The sequence below is a fragment of the Bufo gargarizans genome, chromosome 2, assembly GCF_014858855.1.
Source record: "Bufo gargarizans isolate SCDJY-AF-19 chromosome 2, ASM1485885v1, whole genome shotgun sequence".
Classification (NCBI taxonomy): domain Eukaryota; kingdom Metazoa; phylum Chordata; class Amphibia; order Anura; family Bufonidae; genus Bufo; species Bufo gargarizans.
In genome coordinates, this window is record NC_058081.1 from 712,396,127 (window position 1) to 712,409,647 (window position 13,521).

Below are 13,521 nucleotides of genomic sequence, written 5' to 3' on the forward strand. Positions count from 1 at the left end.
GAGGAGGAGGATGCTGGAGTAATGTCATTTGTCTTGGCAGTTAGCAGACCGTTGGTGAATTTGGTCAAGGCAGTTTCAGTTGAGTGGTAGGGTCGGAAGCCAGACTGTTTCCGGTGAAAAAGGGAGTGAGATGAGAGGTGGGAACACAATTCAAAGTGGACATGTTGCTCAAGTAGTTTTGAGGAAAACAGGAGTAGGGATATGGGGTGACAGCTATTTATCTATCTAGCTAGCAATTTATTCATTGTAGAGATTGGTGTAATAGCACCAGCACATTCTGAATTAGTGTTGAGCGAATTGAAGTCCATTAAGTAGACTTTGATATGAATTTCAGGGAATATTCGATTTGACACATGCTTCATGGTAGAAAATCGATTTTCCCTGACTGGCTGTAAAAATTAAAATCAAACTTACATCCTTTATTTGAGCACAAAGCGTCGGGTGCTCTATTAAAAGGGGAGACCTCCAGTAATCCGACAGGTGTTGGAGAATTTCCTCGGTGCCACAGAAGTCTCTTGGCCCCTCCTGCAGATCTACGACTAGCTAGGTCTAGCGTTGAGGATGCTTCATCAGACTAATCTTCAGGTTCTAAACACATAGCGGAGGAGCAGTAGACAGGGGGCAGGGACCCCCAGTGTGCTTAGCATATTGTGCGCCCACATTTTTCTCACAGCTTTGCTAAAAAAGTCAGAATGACTTTATCTCTGATTTAACCACTTCAACCCCGCTAGCTAAAACCCCCTTAATGACCAGGCCACTTTTTACACTTCTGCACTACACTACTTTCACCATTTATTGCTCGGTCATGCAACTTACCACCCAAATGAATTTTACCTCCTTTTCTTCTCACTAATAGAGCTTTCATTTGGTGGTATTTCATTGCTGCTGACATTTTTACTTTTTTTGTTATTAATCGAAATTTAACAATTTTTTTGCAAAAAAATGAAATTTTTCACTTTCAGCTGTAAAATTTTGCAAAAAATAACGACATCCATATATAAATTTTTTGCTAAATTTATTGTTCTACATGTCTTTGATAAAAAAAAATGTTTGGGCAAAAAAAAATGGTTTGGGTAAAAGTTATAGCGTTTACAAACTATGGTACAAAAATGTGAATTTCCGCTTTTTGAAGCAGCTCTGACTTTCTGAGCACCTGTCATGTTTCCTGAGGTTCTACAATGGCCAGTCAGTACAAACACCCCACAAATGACCCCATTTCGGAAAGTAGACACCCTAAGGTATTCGCTGATGGGCATAGTGAGTTCATAGAACTTTTTATTTTTTGTCACAAGTTAGTGGAAAATGATGATTTTTATTTTTATTTTATTTTTTCTTACAAAGTCTCATATTCCACTAACTTGCGACAAAAAAAAATAATTCGAGGAACTCGCCATGCCCCTCACGGAATACCTTGGGGTGTCTTCTTTCCAAAATGGGGTCACTTGTGGGGTAGTTATACTGCCCTGGCAATTTAGGGGCCCAAATGTGTGAGAAGTAGTTTGCAATCAAAATGTGTAAAAAAAGGCCTGCGAAATCCAAAAGGTGCACTTTGGAATATGTGCCCCTTTGCCCACCTTGGCTGCAAAAAAGTGTCACACATCTGGTATCGCCGTACTCAGGAGAAGTTGGGGAATGTGTTTTGGGGTGTCATTTTACATATACCCATGCTGGGTGAGAGAAATATCTTGGCAAAAGAAAACTTTTCCAATTTTTTTATACAAAGTTGGCATTTGACCAAGATATTTTTCTCACCCAGCATGGGTATATGTAAAATGACACCCCAAAACACATTGCCCAACTTCTCCTGAGTACGGCGATACCAGATGTGTGACACTTTTTTGCAGCCTAGATGCGCAAAGGTGCCCAAATTCCTTTTAGGAGGGCATTTTTAGACATTTGGATCCCAGACTTCTAATCACACTTTCGGGCTTCTAAAAAGCCAGGGCAGTATAAATACCCCACATGTGACCCCACTTTGGAAAGAAGACACCCCAAGGTATTCAATGAGGGGCCTGGCGAGTTCATAGAATTTTATTTTTTTGCATAAGTTAGCGGAAATAGATTTTGTTTTTTGTTTTTTACTCACAAAGTCTCACTTTCCGCTAACTTAGGGCAAAAATTTCAATCTTTCATGGACTCAATATGCCCCTCAGCGAATACCTTGGGGGTGTCTTCTTTCCGAAATGGGGTCACATGTGGGGTATTAATACTGCCCTGGCTTTTTAGGGGCCCTAAAGCGTGAGAAGAAGTCTGGAATATAAATGTCTAAAAAATTTTACGCATTTGGATTCCGTGAGGGGTATGGTGAGTTCATGTGAGATTTTTTTTTTTGACACAAGTTAGTGGAATATGAGACTTAGTAAGAAAAAACAAACAAAAAAAATATATAGATTTCCGCTAACTTGGGCCAAAAAAATGTCTGAATGGAGCCTTACAGGGGGGGTGATCAATGACAGGGGGGTGATCAATGACAGGGGGTGATCAGGGAGTGTATATGGGTGATCACCCCCCTGTCATTGATCACCCCCCTGTAAGGCTCCATTCAGATGTCCGTATGATTTTTACGGATCCATGGATACATGGATCGGATCCGCAAAACACATGCGGACGTCTGAATGGAGCCTTACAGCGGGGTGATCAATGACAGGGGGTGATCAGGGAGTGTATATGGGTGATCACCCACCTGTCATTGATCACCCCCCTGTAAGGCTCCATTCAGACGTCCGTATGATTTTTACGGATCCATGGATACATGGATCGGATCCGCAAAACACATGCGGACGTCTGAATGGAGCCTTACAGGGGGGTGATCAATGACAGGGGGTGATCAGGGAGTGTATATGGGTGATCACCCCCCTGTCATTGATCAGCCCCCTGTAAGGCTCCATTCAGACGTCCGTATGATTTTTACCGATACATGGATACATGGATCGGATCCGCAAAACACATGCGGACGTCTGAATGGAGCCTTACAGGGGGGTGATCAATGACAGGGGGGTCATCAATGACAGGGGGTGATCAGGGAGTGTATATGGGTGATCACCCCTCTGTCATTGATCACCCCCCTGTAAGGCTCCATTCAGACGTCCGCATGTGTTTTGCGGATCCGATCCATGTATCCGTGGATCCGTAAAAATCATACGGACGTCTGAACGGAGCCTGACAGGGGGGTGATCAATGACAGGGGGGTGATCAATGACAGGGGGGTGATCAGGGAGTTTATATGGGGTGATCATGGGTGATCAGGGGTTCATAAGGGGTTAAAAAGTGACGGGGGGGGTTTGGTGTAGTGTGGTGTTTGGTGCGACTTTACTGAGCTGCCTGTGTCCTCTTGTGGTCGATCCAAACAAAAGGGACCACCAGAGGACCAGGTAGCAGGTATATTAGATGCTGTTATCAAAACAGCGTCTAATATACCTGTTAGGGGTTAAAAAAAATCCCATCTCCAGCCTGCCAGCGAGCGATCGCCGCTGGCAGGCTGGAGATCCACTCGCTTACCTTCTGTTCCTGTGAGCGCGCGCGCCTGTGTGCGCGCGTTCACAGGAAATCTCGGCCCTCGTGAGATGACGCGTATATGCGTCGCTGTGCGCAGGGCTGCCGCCTCCTCCAGTCGGTGGCCAACAAAACCTGTTTATATTTTAGATATAAAAGGAGGAACTCCAGGGTCAACAGGTAAAGTATATAAATATATATATAGGTCATGTATGTAAATGATTGGTGAGATTTACATGCAGTACTCTGCCTGACTGCATGGAGTGATGTTACCAGGACATATGTCCACATAATACTAATACCTTTCTTTATTTAATAATAGGTGGCTGGTCTTATCAAGTTGGTGGAAATCAGCCGGTGAATGGACTTGGTAAGTTTAAAAAAATAAAAAATAAAAATTCTGTGAACATTAATGAATGCAACACCATAAATACATATTTTTAGAGTTAAAGATTGGCGTGCTGCAGGAGGTGGAAAAGGCTTGGATCTGAGCTTTGAAGGGCAGAGCAGAATCAGTGCTTACCACAAGACAACTGACTTGTGGGACCAAGCAGAGCATGGAGCCATTGACTGAGTTAGATGGGGGAAAGAAATTATTTTTTCTCTATGATAAATACTGTTTTCACTTGGCCCCAGGAGACAGACAGGTCAGTGATGCCAAGGAACGAGAGTGTGTGTCACATAAAGAAGAGGTCCGGGAGTTGGAGAAGGCCAGAGTAATGTAATTTTCTTGGCAGTTAGCAGATCATTGGTGAATTTGGTTAGGGCAGTTTCAGTTAAGTGGTATGGTTGGAAGCCAAACTGTAGCTGTTAAAAAAGGGAGCAAGAAAAGAGGTGGGAGGACAATTCAAAATGGACAACATGTTGTTCAAGTACTTTTGAGATAAGTGTTACTATTTTTTGCTGCTTACAAAGAAAAACACTGGGTCAGAGGCCTATAGAGGAGTTGCACTCTTTTTTTGTCTGATGATTGTGTTGCTTGTTTTTCAGTTTTTCTTTTTTTGTATCTGTCTACCTATCTTTCTATATCATTTTGCCAACCTCCCTGAACATCAAGGGAGCTCCAGAAAAAAGGGAGACCTTCAGTACTCCCACAGGTGTTGGAGATTTTCCTGGGTGTGACAGAAGTCTCTTGGGACCTTCTGCAGATCAACTGCTAGAAAGGTCTGGCACTGAGGCTGCATCATCAAACACAGACTCAGGTTCAAACACATAGTTGAGGAGCAGAAAAAGGGCCAGGGACCCACAGTGTGCTGAGGATGTTGTACACCCACCATTTCCAGACAAAGTTAACAAGTTTGATCTAAATCTCTTAGCAAAGTATAATCTATCTATCTATCTATCCATCTATCATCTCTATTATTTAGATTAACTGAAGATTCCGGAGATGATGAAGTTATCTGTACTATTTGTTCTATTGACTTTAAATAAAAAGGAGACCAATATCAGATTGAAAAAATATAATTATATTCAGTATTGCAGTGTATTATAAAACAAAACAGGCATGTATGAAAACCAGTTTTGACTCTCCAGTCGGTGGCCAATAAAATCTGTTTTTCTTTTAGATATGAGGGGAGGAACTGCAGGGTCAACAGGTAACATATATGAATATATATGTCATATATGTACATGATTTGTGAGCTTTACTTGCAATACCCTGCCTGGCCAATGGGAGTGCTGTTAACTGGACCCGCACCCACATAATAATAACACTTTAGTATTGGTTAATACATGGTAGAATTAAAGCTTACACCAAGGCAGCTGACTTGTGTGACCAGGAAGAGCATGTAGCCATTGACTGTGATAGGTCTGTTGGGGGCTGAGGTGGGGGGAAGCTAAATACTGTTTTCACTGTATTTTGTAAAGCCAAGGGATGAGAGTGTGTAACAAAGTGAGGTTTCAACTGTGTCAAACTCAAAAGACAGGTCCAGGAGGAGGAGGAGGAGGAGGCGGCTGGAGTAATGTCATTTGTCTTGTCAGTTAGCAGACCGTTGGTGAGTTTGGTCAAGGCAGTATCAGTTGAGTGGTAGGGTCGGAAGCCAGACTGTAACCGGTAAAAAAGGTAGTGATATGAGAGGTGGGAAGACAATTCAAAGTGGACATGTTGCTCAAGTAGTTTAGAGGAAAACAGGAGTAGAGATATGGGGTGACAGCTTTTTATCTATCTAGCTAGCAATCTATCCATCGTAGAGATTGGTGTTAATAGGGCCAGCACATTTTGAATTAGTGTTGAGCAAATTGAAGTCCATTAAGTGGACTTTGATATGAATTTTAGGGAATATTCGATTTGACACATGCTTCATGGTAGAAAATCGATTTTCCCTGACTGGCTTTAAAAACTTAAAATCAAACTTACATCCTTTATTTGAGCACGAAGCGTCGGGTGCTCTATTAAAAGGAGAGACCTTCAGTACTCCGACAGGTGTTGGAGAATTTCCTCGGTGCCACAGAAGTCTCTTGGCCCCTCCTGCAGATCTACAACTAGCTAGTAGAGTTGAGCGAACACCTGGATGTTCGGGTTTGAAAAGTTTGGCCGAACCCCATTGAAGTCAATGGGAACCCGAACTTTTCGGCACTAAAAAGGCTGTAAAAAAGCCCAGGAAAGGGCTAGAGGGCTGCAAAAGGCAGCAAAATGTAGGTAAATCCCCTGCAAACAAATGTGGATAGGGAAATGAATAAAAATAAAAATAAAATAAATACAAATTAACCAATATCAATTGGAGAGAGGTCCCATAGCAGAGAATCAGGCTTCATGTCACCCACCACTGGAACAGGCCACTGTCAGATAGTTAGGCCCTGTCACCCAGACAGAGAAGAGAGGTACCATAGCAGAGAATCAGGCTTCATGTCGTAGCAGAGAATCAGGCTTCATGTCATAGCAGAGAATCAGACTTCATCTCATAGCAGAGAATCAGGCTTCACGTCACCCACCACTGGAACCGGCCATTGTCAGATATTTATGCCCCGGCACCCAGACAGAGGAGATAGGTCCCATTGCAGAGAATCAGGCTTCACGTCACCCACCACTGGAACAGGCCATTGTCAGATATTTAGGCCCCGGCACCAAGACAGAGGAGAGAGGTCCCATTGCAGAGAATCAGGCTTCATGTCATAGCAGAGAATCAGGCTTCACGTCACTCACCACTGGAACAGGCCATTGTCAGATATTTAGGCCCCGGCACCCAGACAGAGGAGAAAGGTCCAATAGAAGAGAATCAGGCTTCATGTCATAGCAGAGAATCAGGCTTCATGTTTTAGCAGAGAGTCAGGCTTCACGTCACCCACCACTGGAACAGGCCATTGTCAGATATTTAGACCCTGGCACCCAGACAGAGGAGAGAAGTCCCATTGCAGAGAATCAGGCATCATGTCACCCACCACTGGAACAGGCCACTGTCAGATATTTATGCCCCGGCACCCAGACAGAGGAGAGAGGTCCCATAGCAGAGAATCAGGCTTCATGTCATAGCAGAGAATCAGGCTTCACGTCACTCACCACTGGAACAGGCCATTGTCAGATATTTAGGCCCCGGCACCCAGACAGAGGAGAGAGGTCCCATAGCAGAGAATCAAGCTTCATGTCATAGCAGAGAATCAGGCTTCATGTCATAGCAGAGAATCAGGCTTCACGTCACCTACAACTGGAACAGGCCATTGTCAGATATTTAGGCCCCGGCACCCAGACAGAGGAGAGAGGTCCCATTGCAGAGAATCAGGCTTCACGTCACCCACCACTGGAACAGGCCACTGTCAGATATTTAGGCCCGGCACCCAGACAGAGGAGAGAGGTCCCATAGCAGAGAATCAGGCTTCATGTCATAGCAGAGAATCAGGCTTAATGTCACCCACCACTGGAACAGGCCACTGTCAGATATTTAGGCCCCAGCACCCAGACTGAGGAGAGAGGTCCCATTGCAGAGAATCAGGCTTCATGTCACCCACCACTGGAACAGGCCACTGTCAGATATTTAGGCCCCGGCACCCAGACAGAGGAGAGGTTCATTCAACTTTGGTTGCCCCGCAATATAATGGTAAAATAAAAAAAAAAGGATTGAATGAATTGTCCTGGAGTACAAGAATATATTGTTAAGGGGAGGTAGTTATAAATGTCTAATCTGCACAAGGGATGGACAGGTCCTGTGGGATCCATGCCTGGTTCATTTTTATGAACGTCAGCTTGTCCACATTGGCTGTGGATAGGCGGCTGCGTTTGTCTGTAATGACGCCCCCTGCCGTGCTGAATACACGTTCAGACAAAACGCTGGCCGCCGGGCAGGCCAGCACCTCCAAGGCATAAAAGGCTAGCTCTGGCCACGTGGACAATTTGGAGACCCAGAAGTTGAATGGGGCCAAACCATCAGTCAGTACGTGGAGGGGTGTGCACACGTACTGTTCCACCATGTTAGTGAAATGCTGCCTCCTGCTAAACTTCGCCTTGGGCTTCCCCTTGTTCCCCTGTGACATTTGGGAATGCTCTCAGTAGCGCGTCTACCAACGTGCGCTTGTACTCGCGCATCTTCCTATCACGCTCCAGTGCAGGAAGTAAGGTGGGCACATTGTCTATGTACCAGGGATCCAGCAGGGTGGCAACACAGTAATCCACACACATTAAAATGTGGGCAACTCTGCTGTCGTCGCACATGCACTGCAGCATGTAGTCGCTCATGTGTGCCAGGACAAGCTGTCCTCTGTGGGAGTCGTATTGTCATCGTCCTCCGTTTCCCCCCAGCCACGCACCATTGATGGGCCCAAGCTGCGTTGGGTGCCACCCCGCTGTGAACATGCTTCTTCCTCATCCTCCTCCACCTCCTCCTCATCCTCGTCCTCCTCATCCTCCAGTAGTGGGCCCTGTCTGGCCACATTTGTACCTAGCCTCTGCTGTTGCAAAAAACCTCCCTCTGAGTCACTTCAACGAGACTGGCCTGAAAGTGCTAAAAATGACCCCTCTTCCTCCTCCTCCTGGGCCACCTCCTCTTCCATCATCGCCCTAAGTGTTTTCTCAAGGAGACATAGAAGTGGCGTCATCGCCACTGGCCATGTTGGTGGAGTACTCGAAACAGCGCAACAGGGCACACAGGTCACGCATGGAGGCCCAGTCATTGGTGGTGTAGTGGTGCTGTTCCGCAGTGTGACTGACCCGTGCGTGCTGCAGCTGAAACTCCACTATGGCCTGCTGCTGCTCGCACAGTCTGTCCAGCATGTGCAAGGTGGAGTTCCACCTGGTGGGCACGTCGCATATGAGGCGGTGAGCGGGAAGGCCGAAGTTACGCTGTAGCGCAGACAGGCGAGCAGCGGCAGGATGTGAACGCTGGAAGCGCGCACAGACGGCCCGCACTTTATGCAGCAGCTCTGACATGTCGGGGTAGTTGTGAATGAACTTCTGCACTACCAAATTCAGCACATGCGCCAGACAAGGGATGTGCGTCAAACCGGCTTGTCCCAGAGCTGCAACGCGATTTCGCCCATTATCGCACACCACCAGGCCGGGCTTGAGGCTCACCGGCAGCAACCACTCGTCGGTCTGTTGTTCAATACCCAGCCACAACTCCTGCGCGGTGTGGGGCCTGTCCCCCAAACATATGAGTTTCAGAATGGCCTGCTGACGTTTACCCCGGGCTGTGCTGAAGTTGGTGGTGAATGTGTGTGGCTGACTGGATGAGCAGGTGGAAGAAGAGGAGGAGGAAGCCGAGTAAGAGGAGGAGGCTACAGGAGGCAAAGAATGTTGCCCTGCGATCCTTGGCGGCGGAAGGACGTGCGCCAAACAGCTCTCCGCCTGGGGCCCAGCCGCCACTACATTTACCCAGTGTGCAGTTAGGGAGATATAGCGTCTCTGGCCGTGGTTACTGGTCCACGTATCTGTGGTTAGGTGGACCTTGCCACAGATGGCGTTGCGCAGTGCACACTTGATTTTATCGGATACTTGGTTGTGCAGGGAAGGCACGGCTCTCTTGGAGAAGTAGTGGCGGCTGGGAACAACATACTGTGGGACAGCAAGCGACATGAGCTGTTTGAAGCTGTCTGTGTCCACCAGCCTGAACGACAGCATTTCATAAGCCAGTAGTTTAGAAATGCTGGCATTCAGGGCCAGGGATTGAGGGTGGCTAGGTGGGAATTTAAGCTTTCTCTCAAATGTTTGTGAGATGGAGAGCTGAACGCTGCCGTGTGACATGGTGGAGATGCTTGGCGACAGAGGTGGTGGTGTTGGTGGTACTTCCTCTGTTTGCTGGGCGGCAGGTGCCAACGTTCCTCCAGAGGCGGAGGAAGAGGCCGAGGCAGCAGCAGAAGAGGTAGCAGGGGGAGCCTGAGTGAGTTCCTTGTTTTTAAGGTGTTTACTCCACTGCAGTTCATGCTTTGCATGCCGGTGCCTGGTCATGCAGGTTGTGCTAAGGTTCAGAACGTTAATGCCTCGCTTCAGGCTCTGATGGCACAGTGTGCAAACCACTCGGGTCTTGTCGTCAGCACATTTTTTGAAGAACTGCCAGGCCAGGGAACTCCTTGAAGCTGCCTTTGGGGTGCTCGGTCCCAGATGGCGGTGGCCAGTAGCAGGCGGACTCTCTTGGCGGCGGGTGTTCTGCTTTTGCCCACTGCTCCCTCTTTTGCTACGCTGTTGGCTCAGTCTCACCACTGCCTCTTCCTCCGAAATCTGAAAGTCAGTGGCACGACCTTCATTCCATGTGGGGTCTAGGACCTCATCGTCCCCTGCATCGTCTTCCACCCAGTCTTCCTCCATGACCTCCTGTTCAGTCTGCACACTGCAGAAAGACGCAGCAGTTGGCACCTGTGTTTCATCATCAGAGACGTGCTGAGGTGGTATTCCCCTGTCCTCATCAACAAGAAACATAAGTGGTTGTGCGCCAGTGCATTCTATGTCTTTCACCGCTGGGGAAGGGCTAGGTGGATACCCTTGGGAAACCCTGCCAGCAGAGTCTTTAAACAGCATAAGAGCCTGCTGCATAAGTTGAGGCTCAGACAGTTTCCCTGATATGCATGGGGGTAATGTGACAGACTGATGGGTGAGAAAGGTGAAGAATGGCAAAGAAAGGTGGCTATATTGGTCACTGATTTGTTTTTGTTTTGTTTTTGAATGTCAGAAATGTATATTTGTGAATGTTGAGATGTTATATTGGTTTCACTGGTAAAAATAAAAAATGTAAATGGGTATATATTTGTTTTTTGTTAAGTTGCCTAATAATTATGCACAGTAATAGTCACCTGCACACACAGATATCCCCCTAAAATAGCTAAAACTAAAAACAAACTAAAAACTACTTCCAAAAATATTCAGCTTTGATATTAATGAGTTTTTTGGGTTCATTGAGAACATGGTTGTTGTTTAATAATAAAATTAATCCTCAAAAATACAACTTGCCTAATAATTCTGCACTCCCTGTATATCTTCGGGTAGAATTTTTTTAATGATTGCATTTTACTCATTTTGGGCTTTAAAAAAATCATTATTTTAATTTTTTTTTATTAAAAAATATTGTGCTGTTCTGCCACAAAGGGTTAACTGTTTTTCTAGCTGTGTGAATGGTACATTCACTTTCACTGTGCCTGTCATCTAATAATCCTTATCTGTAACTTGCTAAAAAGGTCATACTTATTGAAGCCACATTCTTATTAGTAAGATAATAATTGAGTTATAATCAAGTGTCTAAAAGGTCAAAGGTGAGAGATAAGGAGCCTGTCAGCACCATGTCTGACCAGCAGAGAGAAAATTCAGAACCATCTACTAGATAAACTCAAAGCTGTGCTTGGAAAATGTCTCAATATTTAATCAAAATGAGTACAATGCAATAATAATTTAAAAAAAATGCCACCAAAGGTGTACATAGCACCAACTGCATTCTCCTCCTTCTCCTCCTCTTGGTCATGCAGTTAATGTAAAAAAAATTACAACCCCTGATCTGTGATACCATAAATCCACTGAACTTGAGGTAGATATAATATGACTTACAGATGTTGTCATTTGGCATAACACTTCATTATTGCATGAGTTTTTCAAAATCTTTGGCCGAAATAAAATTTTGTGGACAGTTTAACAAAGATACATTATGCGCAATATGGTCAAAAGATCTAATGGTATATGACTGCTAATACTGATTCTACATTGAAATTAGAAGTTCATTTACTCTACATCCACAGAAATAAATCCATATTATCAAATGAAAGGAGATTTATATCTTTTCATTGGGCCTGAATTAAATTTACATTTTAACTTATGTAAATTTTCAGCTAATTTTGTTCTAAAAAAAAAAAGTACAAAAATTTACAAAACTATACGCAAATTTACAAGACTAGAAGAACTTTTTTATTTTAAGTCTTTTTTAATTTCAGATTTTTTATGTTTCTGCATGCTTCCAATGATGTGTTTTATATGTTATGGCTTACATATTTGTTATACAGTATGTTATGTTTGTGCCTACCAATTATGTGTTTTAATGTAACTATTATGCGAGAGTCTTCAAAAAGTTTCCAAATTTTTTTTAACCTCTGTTTACTAAGAATTTAAAAATCTAATTACATTAATTTTCTACATAGTCACCTTCCTTTGTGATGCATTTTTGCAGAGCTGTACCACTTCAATGCCATCAGTAAAAAGTATTTTAGCATGTAGCCACTCATTTATTATATCATCATTGCTTCAATATCATCATCACATGATAATATTCTTCCCCTTAAAGCTTTTTTGAATGGTCCAAAAAAGGTGGACATCAGATGGCGCTAAATCTGGACTATAAACTGGGTGTAACATAACCTCCCAACAGCATGGGGCGGGCATTGTCATGCAAAATAATGAGTCCCTTGGACACATTTAATCTTTTCATGTGTCATCTTTTCACTTGTGACAGTTGTTCCACGTTCCTTATAGGTTTCGAAAATAGGCCCCTGAGAGTCCTAGAAGACAGTCAACATCAACTTTCCTGCAGACGGTGGCATCTTGAATCTCTTTGCTACAGGAGATGATGGATGCTTCCACTGCATACTCAGCCTCTTGCCTTCGGGCTTGTAGGGGAGAACCCACGTTTCATTGCCAGTGACTATCTGCTGCAGATACTTGCCATTGTTTTCACAATAACGGACCAAGTTATCTACAAGAGAGAACTTTATCTCCATACTGAGCACACATGTGGAGATGAATGTGTGCTCCTGGCACAATTTTCCCACAAAAAGCGTATGTTAGAATGCTGTTCCTCTTTGGTGTAATTGATACGTTTCGCAGCCATCTTCTCCACAGTGTGACGACTGTAATACTAAACTGCAAGATCAGCCGGTTTGCCAGACTCACTAGTCACATGAAAATCTGACCAATGACCAATTACTACTCCTCCAGCCTTCACTGTTTCCAAAGGAAATTTAAAAGTGCTGAAACTTTTTGAAGACCTCCTATATAAGCATGATATACTTCTAAAATACTTCTCCATCTTAATTGTCCAATTTATGACTTTAGGAGCAAAAATTTGCACTAGCACTATCATTTTTTAAAATAAAATGTATTTAAAATATAAAATGATATCATTTAAATCCTAAAATATAAAATCAGTAAACTTTAAAATAAATTAAAGTGACATACAATATTTTTTGCTTATAAATACAATATTGTAATTCATATAAATTTAATCACATAATCTCAATTTTCTTTATTCTGGTAAATTAAATTTTATTTGCTGTTTTATTTTTTTCATATATAAGGTGTGCAAGTAGTTAAAGAAGAAAGAAATGGGCAAAGACAAGGATTACTACAGAGTCTATTAAGTGAGTACTTATTGAATATAATATTTCTATTTTTTTATTTGAATGGTTAAAAAATTCTGTTAGATATGCTTATTTTTAACAAAGTATCTATAAGCTTTATTCATGGCTTTGTTTTTATTTTTACAATATATATTTTAACCGATTTTTTAAAAACATCTTTAACTTTTTTTTATAAATATATAATTTTTTTCAAAACTCTCACTAAGGCAATTCTCCATCTTAAAGTTCCCAATTAACCTTGTCAAGTTAAATCTCCTATATGTAAATGAGTAA

At 43.6% G+C, this 13,521-nt stretch overlaps 2 protein-coding genes and 1 long non-coding RNA gene across 52 annotated transcripts in view; 1 reads left to right on the plus strand and 2 right to left on the minus strand.

Moving 5' to 3' along the window:
• LOC122925958 overlaps positions 1–6,080 on the minus strand; it is a 30,211-nt gene extending 24,131 nt beyond the window's left edge. Inside the window, exon 1 of the long non-coding RNA XR_006387648.1 lies at positions 5,999–6,080. This is a non-coding gene — a long non-coding RNA (uncharacterized LOC122925958). The remainder of the gene's footprint in view (positions 1–5,998) is intronic.
• The window catches only part of LOC122926346 (collagen alpha-1(IV) chain-like), an 875,364-nt gene that overhangs the window by 425,247 nt on the left and 436,596 nt on the right, over positions 1–13,521 (minus strand). The gene's annotated exons all lie outside the window — the stretch shown is intronic.
• LOC122925953 (uncharacterized PE-PGRS family protein PE_PGRS20-like) overlaps positions 1–13,521 on the plus strand; it is a 144,061-nt gene that overhangs the window by 108,851 nt on the left and 21,689 nt on the right. For all 50 annotated transcript variants that reach the window (XM_044277301.1, XM_044277305.1, XM_044277304.1 and 47 more), the window contains 4 exons: positions 3,643–3,672; positions 3,815–3,862; positions 5,058–5,087; positions 13,186–13,248. In XM_044277301.1, the coding sequence (XP_044133236.1) occupies positions 3,643–3,672; positions 3,815–3,862; positions 5,058–5,087; positions 13,186–13,248 (171 nt within the window). The remainder of the gene's footprint in view (positions 1–3,642; positions 3,673–3,814; positions 3,863–5,057; positions 5,088–13,185; positions 13,249–13,521) is intronic.